General features: G+C 40.8%; 1 protein-coding gene across 15 annotated transcripts in view; it reads left to right on the forward strand.

The window, feature by feature from the left end:
• The window catches only part of LOC119741854 (dynein heavy chain 3, axonemal-like), a 146206-nt gene that overhangs the window by 23853 nt on the left and 100848 nt on the right, over window positions 1-21505 (forward strand). For all 15 annotated transcript variants that reach the window (XM_038217770.1, XM_038217780.1, XM_038217843.1 and 12 more), the window contains exons 5-8: window positions 17418-17773; window positions 17926-18097; window positions 19243-19384; window positions 20344-20579. In XM_038217770.1, the coding sequence (XP_038073698.1) occupies window positions 17418-17773; window positions 17926-18097; window positions 19243-19384; window positions 20344-20579 (906 nt within the window). The remainder of the gene's footprint in view (window positions 1-17417; window positions 17774-17925; window positions 18098-19242; window positions 19385-20343; window positions 20580-21505) is intronic.

Raw genomic sequence — 21505 nt, forward strand, 5'->3', positions numbered from 1 at the left:
CGTTTATTAACTCCATTTTCCAAGAATAATTAAGTGATGAACCAACTGACAACTGTATTAAAAAATGAAAGCGTAAGCAGAATTCAAACCTTTTATTAATCTCCATTTAGTTTTTTTTTTATATAAATTTTACCTTGACTTACAGTTACAAAAATGAAAGAAGTTAAGCCACTTGAGCATATTATTATGCCAAAACTAATAATAATGCAGCCCCTTGAATAAATCCTGATATTCAAAACAAAACAAAAACAATGTTTACCGTCGTTTATCCATGGATTTTAAGGAGAGCAAATCCCTCTCCTTAGTTACATTTGTAAAATCCATTTGCTCTCCTCAAAGATTTGAGGAGAGCATTTATAGCTCTCCTGGATTTTCTTTAAATGAAGGACTGCTGTGCCCCTGCAAGAGAATTAGACTAATTTTCCAGGGAACTACCGTAGCCAAGTGCACACACGAAACGGGCAACTCGTCTTCCTGTCACATACATTGTACATCATGTGCAAAATGTTTTTTTTCTTTTCTTATTTATGACACAGGTCTTGTAAAAATAGTTCAGGTCCAGTAAGATTCTTCGGTTACTAGACCTGCTGTCTAGTGTTTTTTTTTCATTAATTTTCGAGCCCTGCAGTTGGATCTTGCTACACTTGGCAGGCTTGTCACTTACAAGTGTTGAATGTTGCTGTGTTTCTAGCCGAAATACCCTGGAGGGTTAGGGTTAAAGGTTGATTGCATTCACCTGCCAGCTTGGAGGTGTGGTTTGTTATGTTCATTCATTAACAATGAATGCACAAGAGGTCTACTCATGCGTATCCCCGTTGAACAAAAGCACACACCTTAAAGAGAACTGCAGTGCAAACGGTCTGTTGTGCCCTCAGTGCCAGAACTGAAAATACTTTACAGAATAATGATTGCTTCCTTCACTACCAGCTTTTAATGTTAGACAATGATTTGTTTAATTTAGCATTAAAAAAGGGAACTGAATTAAACTACATACTGCACCTTATCTCTGGAGGTACATGTACATGTACCGTACATCATCATGTTTTAAGGCTGTTGTCCAGTCTGTTTTGGGTTGGCCTGCTTTCTCCCTATGGCTCTCCTCCACTTGGCCCTGTCCGTCGCATCCCTCGCATTGACTCCAAGCATTCGCATGTCATCTGACACGGAGCTCTGCCAAGTCTTGCGCGGTCGGCCGACGGGTGTGGGCCCACCCACAATTACGTTGGTACACCTCTTGACCCAGTTGACATCCTCCTTTCTCTCCACATGACCAAACCACCTCAGCCTGTGCCTCCTCAATACGATGGCGATCCCCTCCACTCCCACTCTCCTCCTCAGCTCCTCGCTTGACAGCCTGTCAGCCAGAGACACCCCACACATCCACCTGATCATTCTCATCTCTGCTCGTTCCATCTGCTGGATGTGCCCCACCCTTGTGGGCCATGTCTCGCAGCCGTACACCATACTGCTTCGGACACAGGCGGTGTAAACCTGGCCCTTCATCTTCAGGGGCGGCGCCTTGGATGTCAAAAATGGGGCCAGCTCCCTGAACTTCTTCCACCCACTCCTCACGCGTGACGTCACTGCTGCATCTGCTCCTCCCTCAGCACCCAGCATGTCACCCAGGTAGCAGAACGACTCCACCACCTCATACGTGTCACCGCAGACCTCCAGACCCGCTTCTCTCTCCTCTGGCCGTAGACCATCACCCCGACATCTCTTACAGACGAACGTGGTGCTAGCAGCCTGAAGACTACCCTTCAAGCCACTACATTGCCTGTGAACCCACTTCCTACACGTTGTACACTGGATTGAGTTGGCAGCTACACCTTTTCCACACACACCACACGGCCATGCACCAGAGCTCGTCATTGGCCCACCGCTGACGCGACTAACCATCACCTTGGTCTTCCCGGCGTTGATCTTCAGACCTTTAGATGCCAGACACACTCTCCATGCTGCCATCTTTGCATGTAGCTGCTCCCTTGTCTCTGCTATAAGGACTAGGTCGTCCGCATACAGCAGTTCCCAAGGCAGCCCGCCTCGCGTCTCACTGGACACCACGTCCATCACAGTAGCAAACAGCAGGGGGCTCAGTACCGAGCCCTGGTGTACACCAACCTTCACCTCAAAACTCCTGCTATCCCCTGCACCTGTCCTCGCCACCGTACTAGCACCAGTGTACAACATCATCACTGCTCTCACCAGCCATTCCTCCACACCCCGCTTCCTCAAGGCCCATCGCACAACCTCCCTTGGCACCCGGTCAAAAGCTTTCTCAAGATCCACAAACCCGAGGTAGAGCTTCTTCTTCTTGGCCAGAAATTGTTGTTTCATGGTGACACATTTCTTGGCAAAAGGGAAAAAGATACTAAAAAACTGATGAATACATTTAAGAGATCATTGCCTTCCTTTTTGTACAGTGGAATACATTGATATGTACACCACAACACACATACAATGTAAAAAACATATATCATAATTTAAGCACCGTCAATATATAGATATTACTCCATTATACAATATTATTTTGATATCAATATCACCGATTGTATACAAATAATGAATGTTTGTGTGTGCAGTGGTAAGAATAATTCCATGAGGTGACAGATGAAATGGAAGATTTCATCTGTCCTGTCACCAAATGAAATTATTCTTTCCATTGCACGAACGTGAAACATTCATTATTTGTTTTATATAACGCCTGAAAAAAATCCTTGTCATCTGATTGGTTGACTTTTAATAGCCCATTTATTCAGGTTAAAAACTGTTTAAAAGTTTGACAAGTTCATCATATTAAATTTATTCAAACTGTTCAACAGGCTGAGAACAATCATATTTAATTTATCTCAATTTAAAACCGCCCCACCACCAGCAGCAGTGACACCGTGCAATGGAAGTTCTATTCAGGGTGCAATAGAACTTCCATTGCACTGTGCGCTGCGCGCCACACGTGTGCCATGCATTGGGACGAATAATTCAATGACGTGATCAACGATCCACCAATCAGGTGACGGGGATTTATTCAGGTGTTGTATAATAATAGTTTTAATCATTTCAAAATATCAAAAATTTTGACATTGAGGAATATGTCGAAAATATCGAAAATGCGTCAGATTATTGCAAAAATATATAGAAAGATGTTTGTGCTTTTACTTTAGTGTTTAAAAGTAGCCGTCAACTTGTGCTTGTGACAAAAAATAAACAGATTGCGAAATGTTAAGCAGCGACGCTTTGTGCTCTGCGTTCTCTGGAATTCGCGGTCTCCCCAGTGTAAAAGCTTAAAAGAAGCCGCCTGTTCTGGACAAACTCTCAGTACTGAGATTTGTTTTAAAACGTATACAAATGTATGCTCCAGAAAGCTGTGGAAAATTGGGACTTAAAGATTTTTTATCAAGACAAAGCGTCATTTTTATGGTCTTTAACTTTTACATGGGGATTATCATGGACAATGGGATAATCGATATATTCTTGATATTGGATTTCTGATATCTATGATTGAAAATTCTGATATCGACGATGCTTATTATAATTATGTTCTTGTACATGTATATGTACAGATGGCACTTCTTCATGAACGTTGTTTTTGTAAACCTCTGCAGCTCATTGAACTATTCTAGGCCAAGCCTGTAAGTTCTTTTAAAATTTCGGGACACAGTTTAATGGTTTACATATCTTATTAAACAAATTTTTTGATAGCTACCATACTTGTTCATACATGTATGTACATACTATGTACATGTATGATCTGGGAAAAGAAATGCTGCATTTACTATGAATATGCCAGTCAACTCTAAGTATGCATTAAAGTTGCATACTGCCAAAATGTGCAAAGGATGTATTTATTATTTTTTATTCCAGTAGAATGGCTTGCTGTAAGTGTAGCAGTGTCCAATTGTATTGAACAGTGTTCACAGTGTGAAAGCAAGTACATGTACATATCACAGAATTTATAACTAATCTTATCGCTAGCAACCCCAAGTGACCAGAGTACAAATTAATTTCAGATGAGACAAAACGTCTTAATTGTGATAAGCTACATGTATTTGATACCTTACATCCATTTGGTAATATTTGAGTACCTTTCCCCATGTGCATGTAGCTTTTCAGGTAGGCCTAAATATCATGTAATTACAGTGATAAAAATCAAAGCAGAAAAAAACATATGAGCTTGGTGGACTTTTTGGGCCCTAGTCTTGAGATGGCATCGTACTTGAGCACATACCGATACATTAGAGCAGGAGCTGGGGGGGAGGGGGAGGGGGGGGGGTCAGCCTAGCTGGAAAGTTGACCAATTTTCATGTGTGCAGATGTTCCACATGCATGCCAATGTAAAGAACACGGCCCAACAAAGTTCAATTTCAAAGAGCGCGCTCTATCGGTTCCTTTGGGGCAACCAATAGTATGGTGCCATGTTTACAAAATCAGTAGGTTAATTACAGTGTTGGGGACACAGGGACGCGTCTCACTGTGTATGCACGTCGCACGTAGTGATTTGGAGATGTTCTTTTGCTTTGAACTATTGTTATCTTATCACCAAAAGTTACGTATTTTATAGCTTAAGAATGCCTCGAGAGCCTAGAAAGCATTATCTGTAAAACGTGGATTATTAAGTTTCGGGCGAACAAATCGGCAACTTTCGCGCATCGTGTGGATAGCAAACTTGCGATTCATTAACGCTAAATTGGCAAAAAAAGTGATAGAACAAGTAGGAGCGCAAGTGGAAACAATTGTAGAGGAAGAATTGAAAGGGGAACAAATTATTCTTGAAGCAGAAAACAAAAAACTTAGTGAACTCGGGGAAAATGTAAAAAAAAAAAAAAATAGACAAGCGTACCACATTAGGGATGGCAACCACTTCTTCATTGTTTAAAGTGCAATGGGTCTTGTATACCCACGGACCCCAACCAATCCCAGTAGTTCCCCTTCATTAGTTCTGCCTATGGGTCTCCTATACCCTTGGCAATCTGCACCCCTTGATGACAGCTGTACCACCATCCTTCTGAACGCATCAGTGAGTACAAACAGTCCACTTCAGCATCCTATTTGGCAACTGAACATCCTGTTCCAGAATCTTCTGCCATAACCCTCCACTGAACAAGACCTTCTAGTGCTGAATCCAAGCATCCAAGACTCCGGCAGTTTCCTGATGACGAACAGAGCACGCTGCTCGAAATGTTGAATTAAAACAACTGGTTCTTCTCAGAACCATACAGCTTAAAAGAGATTAGATATTCAAATCTTGTTACCGCAAATTTCCTTTCTTAAGCATCTAGGAATTGATAGGACGTAATGTACAGCAAGTTAAAAATTCTACACTTGGGCATATTGCAGCTAGTTCAGGGACTGGAGATAAAGATACCTTAAAAAATATAAAGTTCAGAGCAAACATGTGCATCCAAAGGTTTACATGTAGGTGGGATGTTTGACTTGTGCAAAATTTGAGTCTTTGTAAGGAGTCAGCTGATTAGTTAGAAAAAAAATCATATCTGGCATGCATGTTTTCCAGTTCAGCTGCTGGCTCAAGTTTTGGGAGGACTAGTGGCAGGAGCACGTCCCTCAACACTTACACCAGCTTCATTATCAATGGATGATATATTTGCTCAAAATGAGTTAACCATCCCAAGTCACAGGCTTGAAAGTTGGTACTCGGTTCTGGCTTCTCTCAAGCCTACAAAAAAGAAACAGTACAAAACTATTGTTCTGAACAGGCCATATTATGAGATTTCAATCCCCTGGAAAATATTGATAAGTTCATGCAGTCGGCATGCTTCATCATTACTTCATCAGCCATTAATTGAATAGGCTTTGCAACGATTGAATCTTTTCATATTTCATGTATTAAGGTTTCATCACCAATAAAGATGGTTGTTTTAAATCCTATAATTTTGACAAAAATATGTCTAAAAAACAAATTTCATGAGGCTGGTAAGTTAATTGGACCACAGAGGCCAAGATATGGTCATGCAGTTGAGATTATGATGATTCACCTCTACTCAGGGGTAGTCACATCCTTGCATCATTTACCATATCTGAACTGGGCACGGTTGTGATAAGAGGGTGAGTATAGACCCAAGACCTACCGACATCATTCACTTGTATTTGATTTCGCGTCAAAACCACTGCGCCATGGTGGCATAACCTGGGGGGGGGGGGGGGGGGGGGAACAGAGGGGATTAGCAATTTTACAAGGGGACAACTGAAGGAAATGATACAACTGTTCTTGATCAATTCAAGATTTTAAATGGGGGCATGGTAAAGGGGGATGTGTCCCCATGCACCTCCCCCCCCCCAATAGTTACGCCAGTGTGTAAAAAGCCAATGTTTTACATTCCTCATAAAATAATCAGATATTCAGATAACTGGAAGTTTTTCTAGAGCATCCTTCGATGGCAATCACCCTTGTTCAGCAGCCTTTGATGGAGATCACCAGTGTATTTAATCCAAGAAGTGCACTGTTTCGTTTAAATGTCAATTACCTGGACAATCCGCTTCAATATTCTGCAGTGAACAGGAGTGGTAAAGAAATCAGAATTGGGAGGGGGGAGGGTCCTTTAATGTAAAGATATCCGAACGAAAAAAACAAGAAATATCGAAAGAAAAAAAATATATTTTGGGTTTACATGTAATTTTTTTTTTTTTTTATCTTTGAAACCATACTAGCCCAAGCCACTGGAAAAATCCATTCTGAGGTTTCAGATGCAATGCTTGTACTGTGGAAGCTCCTCGGGTTATCAGGGAATATTGCAGATTTAAGAGTCGCGGGAGGGGCTAAATAAAGGGGTGGATGATGGATCCAGTTTTAGCTGGAAGGAGAAGCATAAATATGGGGGGGGGTATGGTTAATTTAACAATGACAGATATATGCCAATTTTATTCTGCATGATTTTTTAATTTCCCTCCCATTTAGTTGCATCAAATACGTCGTTCACCATTCACGCTGGAAAAAAAGTAGCACATGTCCACCTTCTACATCCCCTCCACAAGACACTAACCCCTCCCCATCCTCTTAGCCCCAAAAGCTGAGTTTATCATATTTATTCTAAAAGTAAGACACTAATTTTGCTGGTCAAAAGTTTATTTGCAGGCAACTAGAAGCATGCATGTCGACTTAAGTATTGTTAAAAGTGCAAGAGAAAGACGATGTGTTTGTATCATTGCATGTGCTCTACATTTTTTTTGTACATCATGCATATGTCACGTGTATTGAACCAACTTACATGTCGAAATTATGCTGTTTATAACACCCATCAGTGCGTTGATATTCGCTGAAATCAATCTACAGCCCATATTTTAATCACAAATGCAACAAATCTGTGAATGCACAGTTCAATCAACACGCGACTTCACACAAAAATCACAAGATATCCATTAAACAAAAATTATTAAAATATTGGCCATGCTCCGATTGACTTCATTTTACTTTTACCGCAGAGCCAAGAAGTTCGGCTAACGTCTCATAAGTCGATTGGAGTGAGTCCATAATTTATTTGTCCAGGAAAGACATATTTGTCATCCCACAGCTGACGATCATCTCGGGAAAATCCACAGGTCAGATCTCGCAATAATGACCTTGTAAACACATTCCAATGGTATGACGTTGAGAAGCGGAGTAATATGGTCGAATCACTTCCAGGTTGTTCAAAATAGTGCCACAATCAAATAAAAACACATTTTTACCCCCACAATCCATGTTGCTGGTCATTATAAACAATTTAGGGAAGGGATAAATATCGATGACGTCATCACTGGACCGTGGGAATGTCAGCAAAGGCAACATTTTGAACAGTTTTTTTCACGATGTGGCCAGCTTTGCCAGTTATTTTTCTGTGAACTATGGGTATGGCTTGTTGAGTATCCAGCTATTTTTGTAGTTTTGGTGAAAAATGAGAAAATACTGTATTCTCTGTGTTTTCTTTTATTGATTACCAACTTACGTAACTTGTAATTCTTTTATTTGAAGGCCAATTTTTACCATTTTTGCTGGATATAGTTCGGAACTTATACATATTCATTGGGTGAAATTCCTGGATGGAAGACGGTCTCTGTCGGGAGATATTCATTCATAAATTTCACTATGACTATGTAGATTTCGAAAAATACGTCACGTTTTTATAAATATGAATGGAAAGGCGGCCTCTGTTGGTTTGTACAATTCACGATGAGTTTGTACACGGCTAATACGGCACGTTGGGCCGTGAATGGACGTCTGCCGGGCACAATGTGGTGGGTGTGGTCAGGAGGGCCATGAGAAAGGGGCCCTAAAATTGAGCTAGATCAGCTGGTGAGCTAACGCAATGAAACCTACTGGAAAATGTCGGGTATCATGAATGGCCACTGCCAGACATTTTCAGTGGTGGAAGGTGCCCGCCATACATGAAAAACCTGTATAGGAGGGGGCGTGGCCATAACCCCCTCGCTTTCTTTTTCGCTGATAGAGTTGCAACGCAACGATATAGAAAAACCAGCTTCTATAAGTGCCCTGACGCTTGAAGAATACAAAAAATATAATTACGAGTAATTTAAGATCGGACTCATTAACTTAAGAGTGGCGCGAATAGCATGGAGGGGGCGGGGCTACCACCCCTCCCCAAGCATATTTTCGCTTATATCATCGCAATGCATTCTATTAATTCTGTCAAATTTTTCTGGCATGTTTGCCGATGCCCTTTGGCTATTTTGTATTCATTTCTAACAAAATAAAGCACACTGTTCTCATCAAATGTCATTGCCAAAAGAAGTAGGTTATGTTCAATATGTACAGTACATGTACATTACATGTGGTGGGTCGGAGCTTAGTTTAAAAAAGGTACAGATAATGAAAACTTACAAAACAGGTTTTTTTCCCGTCCATTTCCCTTGTTTTTTAATGCTTCGACAGACACTTTGACACTAGTTAATATATTCGTACATGGAAATACATGTTATTTTCACTCTTTTGTGGGCGTGGCGTAAATATTTAAATCAGGGTGTGAATAATTGCATTCTGAAACGAGGAAAATGTATGATTTGCTGGCAAAACACTGTTAAACACAGAGTCTGCATTGTTAAATAATGATAATTGTGCATTGTTACTTTCATTTTTAATCATATTATATACCGTAAGTCAACAAAATAAACTGGCCTTATGTTTTGAAATAAGGCACATATTTTCTCAAAGGCAAAAACTGTGATACTCTGGGCCTGTGTACACAGGCCTACATGTACAGTGTTTATAATTTATATAAAAAAGTTGATGGTGGGCAAAACCCCAAATTTGATTTACATCACTCCGATGCAAATTCCATCGTTTCAATAGTTTTGGTGCAGTGCCTGCTGGCAGGGGCCACGGAATTGGGGTGGGGGTGGGGCTGCAGGGGGGGGGGGGGGACACTTGCCCCCCTTCACCCCCAGATTTTCCCAGGTCAACAAAAGTGCCCCTCTCGTGGTTATAAATGTATCCCATCGACATGAACAACAAAACTGCCCCTCCAACGCACACGTATTTGCGTAATCACGCTACAAATATAGCAAATAAAACAGTCACTGAGCTGGCCACAAAAAGCAACAGTGCCCCCTCTCACGATAAAAAAATGGTCTCTCTACATACCTATAGTCAAATTCATGGGGGGACCCACAGAGGTTACTGGCAGAGGCGGAGGACGTATAATGTGCCGTGTGCCGAAGGTCCAAGGGCGGATCCAAGAGGATGAGGGGCAATGGGCCCATGCCTCCCCCACGAACCCAATTGTATTTTTTAGTGATGTCACAAAAAGGCAGCCACTACATACACCACCATCTTTTTAGTTTCAGATCGGCCATTGCGGAGGCCGAAGAGCTCTCACTTTCACACCGACAAAAGGTGCCCCATTTTCTGAGCAGTTGCCCCTTTTTGGTGTTGCTCCGGACCCCCCCCCCCACCCCAGTTTGAAAAGCATTCCGCCGTCCCTGCCTGCTGGTACCATACATCAGATTTAAACAAGCCAAACTTGTTTGTTTCTGCATTCAATAGGGGACGTTGAACAGTATTGGGTTCAACAAATACAAAACACATGGGATGTCTTCCTAAAAAGTAAAAGTAATAACAAAAGAGGGACAATTTCGACGATTGCACGTAAATACACACTTTGGACGGGCTGTGTGAGTACACAGCGTTTATAAATACGATATTATTGAAACTCAAAATGGCATTTACAAGAAAAATGTATGGGGCCAGCACACAAAGAGGGATTACTGGAGTAGAGGAGAGATCCACAGATGAACAACAAATGGAGAAGAAATGACTGGCAACGAACAAAAGAGATTTGTTTGGTCAAGGATAAACGAAATGGGGTGGGGGTTGACAGAGATATCAGGCTGGGGGACAAAGAGAGTGGCAAGTGGGATCATAGGAGACTTAAAAATTGGGAATTTTTTCTCTCTCCTGTGCCCCCTCCTTCCCAATCCCCTCCCCTCCATTCTCACCCAAGCCCTAATACCCTCTTCCATGTATCTCCCCCTCCTTACTCTTTATATCTCTCATATGTTTCTCCATCCATCCCTACATGCCCGTGTGTCCCCCATGGCATGTGTTTCTTTATATACATACCGGTACCACTGTCATTTGTCAGCAAAATTACAAATTTGCCTCGTTTCAATCAGAGTGCTCTTAATCACACCCTGATTTTCACATTTAGGCCACGTTCTCAAAAGGGTAAAATAACAAGGGTTATAATGTAAGAATGTGTCCAAATGTATTTCAAAGCATAACTGAACAGGGAAAAAAGATGCAAAAAACACTGTTCTTATAAGTTTTAAAGTGTTTATTATCTGTACCCTTTTTTTTAAGCTCCGACCCCAGCACGTGTAATCTAATATACATGTACTGCTAACCTGGTCAATAGCCTACTTTTTTTCGGGAAATAGACATTTGATGAGAACAGTGTTTTTTTTTTTTAGAAATGGGTACAAAATAGCCAAAAGGCATCGGCAAACGTGCCAGGAAAACTTGACAGGATTAATAGAATGCGTTGCGATGATATAAACGAAAATATGCTTGGAAGGGGTGGCGGCCCCGCCCCCTCCATGCTATTGGCGTCGCTCTTAAGTTAATTAGTCTGATCTTAAATTACTTGTAAGTTATATTTTTATTTTCTTCAAGCATTAAGGCACTTATAAAAACCGGTTTTACATTTTTCTATAACGTCGTGTTGCAACTGTATCAGCGAAAAGGAACGGGAAGGGGTTATGGCCACGCCCCCTCCTATATAGGTTTTTCATGTATGGCGGGCACCTTCCACCACTGAAAATGTCTGGCAGTGGCCATTCATGATACCCGACATTTTCCAGTAGGTTTCATTGGGTTAACTCACCAGCTGATCTAGCTCAATTTTAGGGCCTCTTTCTCATGGCCCTCCTGACCACACCCACCACAGTGTGCCCGGCAGACGTCCATTTCCTTACATTGGTATGCATGTGGATCATTGCTATGCATGAAAGTTTGTTAACTTTTCAGCTAGGCTGACCCCCCCCTGGTCCCGGTCTACATGTATGCAGGGCCCAATTTCACTGTTTAACAGTAAGCAACAAAGGCCAAAAAAACAACCCATGTTTGCGTCCCCACCCGCTTCCTTTTTGGAGGTCGCCCCCCTTTTTTTTTAACCGACTCTTTGTCTGTTGCATCTAGCCTATGTAAATGGTATGTCATTTCCTGAGTCCAAGTGGTAGCCATTTAAACAAAAAAAAGCTAGCGGCCATCTTGAAAAATAGGAGGAGGGAAAAAAGGGCCTCCTTCTACCTTTTTGTTTCAAAAAGGCCCCCCCCCCAAAAAAAGTCTCCGGTTTCTGGTATGCACGCGCGTCGCCGTATTAGCCATGCGCGCCAGCAAAATTAAAAAGTTTTTTTTTAATGTAAGATGATGTCTTAAAACCGCCAAACTCACTGGTTCGACTGGAATCCTGCTGCTGCACAATTTTAACGTGTTTTTAGATGGGGTTACGATTGAGTATTTATGTGGCCTCTCTGGACTCCCATATATTTGCACTAAATTTAGTCGGGCACCACTTGCAGTCATCAGCAGACATTTAAAGAAAAAAATGGAAAAAAAGAAAAAAGCCGCGTTGCCGCACCACTTTTAGGGCAAGCTCCATGCCAGAAACTGGAGACTTTCTTTGGGCCTAAAAATGTTTTTTTAAATTTTATTTGGCCTAACTATGGCAGAAAACTGTGTTAAGCTCCAGCATTATTTCATGGTGTGGATGTTCTAACAATTATGCATCCATAGAGATTTCTAGGTGACTAATTAAAGCAACTTTTTCCTCTGTGGTAAGCATGCCTCTTGCTCTACTTGCTGTCACATATGAAATAGACAGCAGCTCTGTTAGCAGAGAGTCATGTGCTTAGCAGCATTATGAAATAAAGCCCAGGCATATGCAACATTCCTCCAAGCAATAGGATTTATAGGCCTATTTCATGCAAAAATGCATGAATGCATCTCCAATTTTTGAATGCAGTGACGTGCATACAGTAATGGTTTGTAATTGTACATGTAGTCAGTAGATTGAGCTGCCCCTTCCATTTCCTTTCCCATTGACCATCTTAGTAAATGCTCCCAGTCTTATCAACCCTTCCTGCATGAACCAAGTAACTATAGCTCAAACTCTACCATCCGTCCCATACTACAGTGGAGAAGTTCCCCCACTCTGTGTGATTTAATCCCTTTCCCACTATAAGCTTCACTTGGGAGTTAGTAATTCATGAAGGCCAGGATTTGTCAATATTGAGTCTTACTTCAGGGAGAAGACTGTGAAGGGTGTTATTCTATTTATGGCTCAAAGCCCAAGGGGCGAAGTCAACTTAAATAGACAATTGGTTCAAAGTGTGTGCTTACTCTAGGGCAAATGCAGTGACAGCATGGTTTGTTTACATGGTTTGTTTAGAAGAACATGTACGGTGTGTGTCACTAAAGAGTGTAGCAGTCAACCCATAAATACTAAAAATACTTTAAAAGCACTCTCTTTTTGCAAAACGAATCTGTAGAATCTTTTGTAATAAATATTCTACACAATACTCTTTGGCCCATCTCATTTTGAGACCCCAGTCCAGAGATACAGAATTAAACGAAAGGACTTGAATTCCAAGTTGGGCCCTTCTTCAAATAATCTGGTACCGGGGTATCTAATGAAAGGCATTCACATTTTCCTTTGATTAGATACCAGATAATCTGAAAAGTGGCCTAAACAGATTTTGACACTCTTTGTCTTTGCAGGCTTTGCTGTAACTTTAAAACAAAAGGTCCAAATCACAAAAATCCTGTCAAGGGTGAAGAAACATTCTATCATTTCATGGTATGTTTTGATAAAAAAAAGGATTTAGTTTCCTCAAAAAAAAGTGTTGTTTGCCTGCTTCTTTTTTTAGACATGATGTACATGTAGATAAAATGCTTTGAACTCCATGGAACATTTGAACATCAATGTGAATATCAATTTTTGCGAAATTTGTCAGATAAATGCAGTCTACTAAAATGAATATTTTGAGGTTGTCCAATGACATGTTGTATAAATGTGTAGTACATGAGTCTTAGACCCCGTTCCCACTTGATCCACCAATTGGGGGATCTGATCCACCTTTTGCCAAATTGCCGGATCAGATCCCCCAATTGGTGGATCAGATCCGGCAATTGTGTGTAGTGGGAACGCTAACCGTTATAAGGTGGATCAGGATCAGATCCACCTTTTCTGATCCACCTCTGGACCAGGATACAGATCCCCCAATTGGTGGATCAGATCCGGCAATTGCCGGATCACGATCAGATGGGAACGCAAAAGGTGGATCTGATCCGGCAATTTGACCTGTTAACATCCGCCCGGTGCACGAGTGGCGCGAAAATGTTGCGGTCTCATGAACGAAGAAACACGTTTTAAGGCGTGTAGCTCATGTGAACATTTCCAGCGTATACAACATGCACAATAAACAACCGCTGAACTACGGGCTAGCACCGCGCATGCAAAAGCGCACGTGGTATCCTAAAACTACACTAGGCCTTATTTTTGTTGCGTGCTCGTCCATTACTAAACCTTTTTTCATTGGTGAAATTTTACTTATTTTTCCATCCATAAATGGCTCTGAGTCCGCACTCACCAAAAGACTTCACTTTGGCACAGAATCATGGAAAAGCTTACGAGTATGCGATGAGAATAGTGCCGATAACGCGGTACGTACTGAGGTGACAAATCTGAAGTATTGATTATAGAAAATTTGAAATGATGTCGTAGTACATCATGTGACCGTTTCTAACCGATGAGAAGCTTCAGAACCAGGGAATCCCTCATCGATGCATTGGTTTCTGCCGTGATGTCACACAATGAGCGGCTCTGATATGTTGGATTTCACCTGTTAATTTATGCACGCACGGGTCCTCTACGGATCCGTGATTTATGTTGGTGAATTCGCGTAATTTTTGTCGGTGAATTCTGATAGTGCTGTTTGAAAACTGACCCATCCTGGTCTAGCACGCAACCATGCAACAATGGCACTCCCACAGAGCGCGCGTAATTCCGAACTCAGTGACCTTTCGGACCCGACATTTCCGTACGAAAAGGTGGATCAAGCATAAGTGGGAACGCGTCTTGCGGTTTCGTTGCGGTAAGATAACGATCACACCAAAATGCAGGATCTTGATCCACCTTTTCCCAATTCAAGTGGGAACGCGGTGTTAGTAGTCTTTAGCTAACCCTCCTATTATTTAAGAGGTCACCAATGGTCAAATTTTCTTCCTCACCTCCTGGCCAGCTGTGTGACAAACCAACGGGGGTCTTGACCAATATTGACCCAAGTAATAACAAGGCTGACAATGCATGTTTCCATTTTTAATTCCTGAATCTTTAGAGTCTGTACTGCTGAACATTGTATTTTGCTGTTAATTGACATACTTATCTGTATTGGAATTGATCATCAGTACCATTGAATTAGTAATAAGCATTTTTGCAATTTCAGTACACATGTGCACATCAGATTCAACGATTTAGTTTTGAGAGAGAAACAGTTCGCCACACCGTGCAAATTCTTAGCGGGGTACCAATGAAATCCATGGTTAAAGATTTTAAAGATGTTTTGTATGCTCCAACTTTTGTGTGAACAAAAGTTTTCATCTTCTTTTTGATTAGAAGATGGAAACTTTTGTTTCAGTAAAATGTGGATTCGGTTACCCCATCCCCCATATAGACTTGATTGGATCTGATGTGTCCACACGCAATTGAAATAGTGAAAAGGCTTATAGAGCCATCAACCATGAAACCGTTATATGCAGATTGGGAAGGCTGATATTATCAAGGAGGGCCTATTCATAGGGACACAGAGGAGAGGTTTACCCCCTCTAGCACCTCTAAATATCACAGAAGGAGCACCTCTAGTAAGCCTGCCCAGAGGGTCCTAAAAGTAAACATTTGTGAAGAGCAACTCTTGGGGAATATGTTGTCACTGCCACTAAGCACCATGACAAATATTTGCCATCTTTGCTGCAAATGGCAAAAACAGACAAACATGAAGGCACAATGTGTTAGAGGATTTTTACTCTTTGCTGAAAAAATGTAGGTTATTTGTTAGTTAACTATTTTATTACTCGACACTATGGGCACACCTCCCTGCGCCCATAAAAGCAACTGAGAGGAAAAGTAACTGACACTGCGTTCCCAACGAAACTGCAAGTCGCGTTCCCACTTATGCTTGATCCACCTTTTTGAACGGAAATGTCTAGTCCGAAAGTGTTGCATGCTATGACAGGTCAATTTTCAAGCAGTGATATCAAAATTCACCGACATAACTTACGCAAATTCACCGACATAAATCACGGATCCGTATAGAGGATCCGTGCATGAATTAATTGGTGAAATCGAACAGCACCGCTTATTGTGCGACGCCACATTCGCGCGGCAGAAACCAATGCATCAATAAGGGATTCCCTGGTTCTGAAGCTTATCATTGGTTAAAAATGGTCACATGATGTACTACGACGTCATTTTTCAATCTTCTATAATCAGTACTAGAGATTTGTCACCTCAGTTCGTACCGCGTTATCGGCTGTATTCTCATCGCATTCTCGTAAGCTTTTCCATGATTCTGTGCCAAAGTAACGTGTTTTAATGAGTGCGGGCTTTACACTAACACAAAGTAATTTATGGATGGAAACATGAGTAAAATTTCACAAATGAAAAAGGTTTAGAAATTGATGAATACACAACGAAAATTGTAAAAGGCCTGGCGTAGTTTACTTTTAGGATAAGCTACGTGCGCTGCATGCATGCATGCATCGTGCATTCGCGGTGCTAGCCCGTAGTTCAGCGGTTGTTTATTGTGCATATTTTGCACATTGCAAATTTTCACATGAGCTACATGCCTAAAAACGTGTTTCTTCGTTCATAAGACCGCAACATTTTCGCGCCACTCGTGCAGCAGGCGGATGTTGACAGGTCAAATTGCCGCATCAGATCCACCTATTGCGTTCCCATTTGATCGTGATCCGCCAATTGCCGGATCTGATGATCCACCAATTGGGGGATCTGTATCCTGGTCCAGAGGTGGATCAAGAAAGGTGGATTGGATCCTGGTTAGCGTTCCCACTACACACAATTGCCGAATCTGATCCACCAATTGGGGGATCTGTATCCTGGTCCAGAGGTGGATCAAGAAAGGTGGATTGGATCCTGGTTAGCATTCCCACTACACACAATTGCCGAATCTGATCCACCAATTGGGGGATCTGATCCGGCAATTTGGCAAAAGGTGGATCAGATCCCCAATTGGTGGATCAAGTGGGAACGGGTTCTGAGAGGAAAACGTCCCAGGCTGTCCGCACTGGACTTAAAATGAGAAAAGTATCCACAGTCTCGGTAAGCTTTATCAAAAACAGTCCAGTGCGGACAGTGCTTAAGGGTGCTTAAAATGGTGCTTAAAATCACTGAGAAGGCATGCACCTGAAGCTCTCTTTTGCCAATGATGCAAGCAATATGGATATTGCAATAGTATTTGTTTGTTGCCTTAATGGAGCGAAAGGGTTAAAATGTTGGTTGTGGATTTCATAGGTCTCATTTGTGTTTGTAATTTTGGGAATGAAAAAAATTTGGATATATAAATCTTCACAAAGTATCTGTTATACCCTTGGCTTTTAACTCTTTAGTGAAAAGGAAGTGACTGCATTGGCCAAAAGTAGCCAGAACTAAAATGTTCATAGTGGCTGTTGAGATCCCCAAAATATTTCATTTCAAGTATGTTGTTTTGTCTTTTTCCACATGAAAATAAAGTTACAGGTGTTTTGTCGATTAAAAATACCCTAGGCATAGAAGACAAACATTGAGAAACTTGTGGTCACTAAAAGGTTAACAAGTTCCTGATTTACAAGAGTTAATAATGAATTCTCATTTGTAAGAGACTGAAGTCAATTGTGCTTGTATTGAATCTTTCAGCAGTCCTAGGGAGTCACCAAGACACAGGCAAACTGATCCATGGAGCCCCCGGCCAACAAGTGCCAAGACAACTCACTCTGCCATCTCCTCCTCTCAACCTCTCCCTCCTATCAATGGTCCGACCCCACCTGTCAGTCCTAGACAGTCAGTTGTCAGTATTGATCGGAGTGTACCATTAAATGGAAGGGATGAAGGGGCTTCATCAGCAGGAACAGGACCAGACCATTTAGTCAGCATTCCTATGGATAGTGGAAGGGGAAGCTTCAACAGTATTCAGGGTACACCACCGTCAGGTCTTGGATCAGCCCCTCATATTATTCCACCAATCAATCTAGTCAACTCAGAACAGCATAATGGTAAGTGTCTGCTTGAAAAGCTACTATGTTTCAGATTTACTCCACATGAGCAAATAAATTAATATATAATATTCACCAATTTGAATGACATAAATTTACTATTGTGTTTGTAAAGAAATTCTAATTTGATGTTTGAAATGTCTTTATTCTAGACACCCCAACAAGGCTTGTAAATGGCCACGCCCTTCCCAAGTCACCAAGCCACACCCAACGAGACCATGATGAAGCTACGCAAGTTGTCTTACAAGTAGTATTCCCACCCTACACTACTTCCACCCATGGCCTGACCAGGCCTGCCACACCAGAAGAACAAGATCAACCAAGGTAATCCCAAAATCACTCAGATGTTTTCATGCTTACAAACAGGTTTACAAACGGGTTTGTAAAAGGTTCTAGTTTCCTTTTTTTCTTTAGGTTTGATTGTTGTTTTTTGCATGCACTACAATGAAAACCTAAAACCTAAAATTTACAGAAGATGGTGAATGGTGGTTCGAGGCATAAGCAAAGACAGATACCTGGCTCCTTGAGAAATACATGAAATCATAATTATTCAAATACAAAACAAACTGACAACACTCTGCATTCAGGACATTTTGTTTTTAATATAAGACCGATGAGTGACAGCTTTCACATAATTAAGATTGAAAAATGTTTGTGATAACTATTTATCCTTGCCAAATTTTCAAAATTCGCATTTAAAATTTCAGAAACAAGTCTAACAAGCCACAAAACCAACAGTTTATTAGTTTGTGTGTAATTATTTTTGTTTAAAGGGAATATACATCATTTGCTTTTGCTGTAATTTTCAGAAATTAATGGAATTGGGGGGTTGGAAATATATAGCAAATATAGTTACACTGACTTTTTTGAGGTTTTGGGTTCAAAAATGCTATAAAAACCAAGAAAAACAATCATTTTCCTGTAGTCTGGTTCCCTGACTCCATTTAAGAAGAAACAGAGCAGTTTACATACATTGGGGAATTGTAAGGTCAGGGAACCAGTCTAGCTGGCTTGTACCCGTTCATAGGTGTGTAATCGATTGCAAACAAGTGCGATGGTCAACTGGGGCCAGTATTTGAAAAAAAGCCAGTTTTTTCCAACGCTGATCGGCCGATCAGCGTTGGAAATTGATACAAAAATACCACTTTTCTTGAAAATGACAGTATACCAGGTGCCATGATTTTACAGGATGCTTTACACTGTCATTCACTAACAGTCCAGCAAGGTATTTCAAAATGATTTGGTAGTTTTATTTTTTGATGTTTGCAAATGTTGTATTTTCCCTTTAACCAATAGTTTATTAGTTTTTGTGTAATTATTTTTGTTGCAGTTGTCCATGTTAGACAGCATATTAACACTTAAAAACAGACAAAAATACAAGCTGGACTTCCTGGCACTTGAATAGACAAAGTAAACAAGACATGACATGTGTAGCAAACTTCTCAGTTTTGGAAATGTTTTGTTTGCAGGTATTTCACTTTGATCAAGGATGCTATTAGTCCCTCCATGATAGCACCACTAAGCAAGGAATGTATGAGGGGTATTCATCAATTCATCCCAAAGAAGCTCAAAGTAGAGCATCTCGCACCCTGTCTCAAGGAGGTCACAGATGTAAGTTGCTTATAGAAAACAGTTTATTTTCTCTTAAATAACATCTCTAATTTTCCAGGAAAAAAATCTGTTAAATTCAACCAGACTTGGTAATCAACAGGTACTTCTTGGAAGTCAACATGTATTTAACAAACAAAAAATAACAAACAAGCAACCCAGCAAACACCCAAACAAAAATACAGTGAAGAGTTTACTCATATTGAGTTTGATAAATGTCAGTAATTTAGAGTGACAAGCCAGGAAACTACTGGGACACTTTTGGTGATGAGCAACCAATGTTCAATTTCTTAAGAGGTGTTGGTATGTTACTTTTAGTACACCGCCATAAGCTACATGTACATCACAAATCAACCACTGGTTGACTAATGGTAGTTGCTCGTTCATCATACATAGTATGATACTTCTGGAATGTTTTTAAGACAAATCTGAGTCGTTCACCATGAGAAGCCTGGTTGAGGTCATAATGGAAAGACCCATACACATAAAATTAAGGTGAATAATGATTGTACACTAAAGGATATCAGACAAACACAAGCAAGACAGCATGAAGATGCTGACACTTCATAACAGTTAATGCCATGGAGAAATATTTAAAGGAGGGTCATTCCATGCCATTTCAATGGGCCATGGCACCATATGTCACAGATTTTGTTCGAACTTGGTGGAAAGCTTCTGTTAGTTGTTCTCAAGATATGGGTCCTTAAAGACAGCGATTTAGTTTATGGGCCAGTCAGATGCCCCGTTTTTGGCAAAGTTCATTGAACTTTGTGCTGCCGTTCAACGGAAAGCAAATTGAATTTTTGGTTTGGACCTCATCTATAGAACAACTAACAGAATCTTGCCACCAAGTTTGAACAAAATCTGTGACATATGGTGTCGTGGCCCATTGAAATGGCACGGAATGACCCAGGACAATTATAACATAAAACCTTTGCTTCGATGTTAATTTTGTTGCATAGGAGGTACAGTCCTGTTACACCAGCAGTATACGTCAGGCTATCATGGATTATATCCTGAAAGACTCTGAGGAAAGAGAAAGACTTGGAATCCCACTACCAGAAAAACTTAGTCACTCTGCTGGCCGGTTATGGTTTCCATGGCAACAGGCTGTGCTGGAAGCAAAGAATTACATGGCAACACAGCTGTACATCACCCACCCTGTCATGACCAGTATTCTCTATCTTTGGGAAACAAAGTGAGCTCAATAGTATCGTATTTTTTAAGGTTCGTCAGTAGCTTGCATCATATCAGGCATCCTGATACTTAGGTCTTTCACATCAACAATCTTGAATAATTGTAAATTTTCAAATTAAACTGTCTTGGAAAGACCTGGGGAAAACTGGACATTGTCATGAAAATTATAATCTAGCCTCAAAATTGCAGACAAATTATCCTGGATGGGGACTTTCTTAAAAACATTTGGCAAACATATTTACAAATGTTTTTATAATATAAAAGTTTGTTGTATTAGATTCAATTAGTCAAAGCATCATCATGAAGGGAAAATAGAATTTCTCAAATAGATCAAGAGTTTCAATACTAATTGATGTAGTGCTGAAGAGTTGTGAAAATAAACGCCAGGGACAGCCTGGTTGGTGTCTGGAAATATCAGAGTGAAGCACTCAAAGAGTGAACACTTGGTAAGTGGGAATTTCAAGGCATATTGCCAAATCACTGGGTTAGAGTCTTAGATTTATCACCTTAAAAATCTTGAGAGATAATTTATGTGCTACATGAAATTTAAGCCAGTAGGATTTGTAAAGAGTTTTTCTCTAGACCTTTAGGCAATTTCTATAGTGTCTAATTAAACAAAAGAGCTAGGTTTGACAGTGACTAGTGACTAGTCTCCCTCTCAAGGGTGCTGATGATGATGGGAGCACACTAGTCCAAACATGGACAAGACCGAAGGCCATTGTATCATATTTTATATTATTATTTATATCAGGCTTCGAAGTAGTAAAAATAAATCAGTGTATTGGTTGAGGGCGGAGTGATGTCATCCGATGAAAACATACCTTGTTTTCATTTATTTGCACACCATTTATTGGTTGCTATGTGTTGCTTTTCAGCATGCACTCCAGACTCAAGAACCATTGAGTTTCAAGAATATAGGTCTGGGAG

Source organism: Patiria miniata, unplaced genomic scaffold (assembly GCF_015706575.1).
Source record: "Patiria miniata isolate m_02_andy unplaced genomic scaffold, ASM1570657v1 HiC_scaffold_11, whole genome shotgun sequence".
NCBI lineage: Eukaryota > Metazoa > Echinodermata > Asteroidea > Valvatida > Asterinidae > Patiria > Patiria miniata.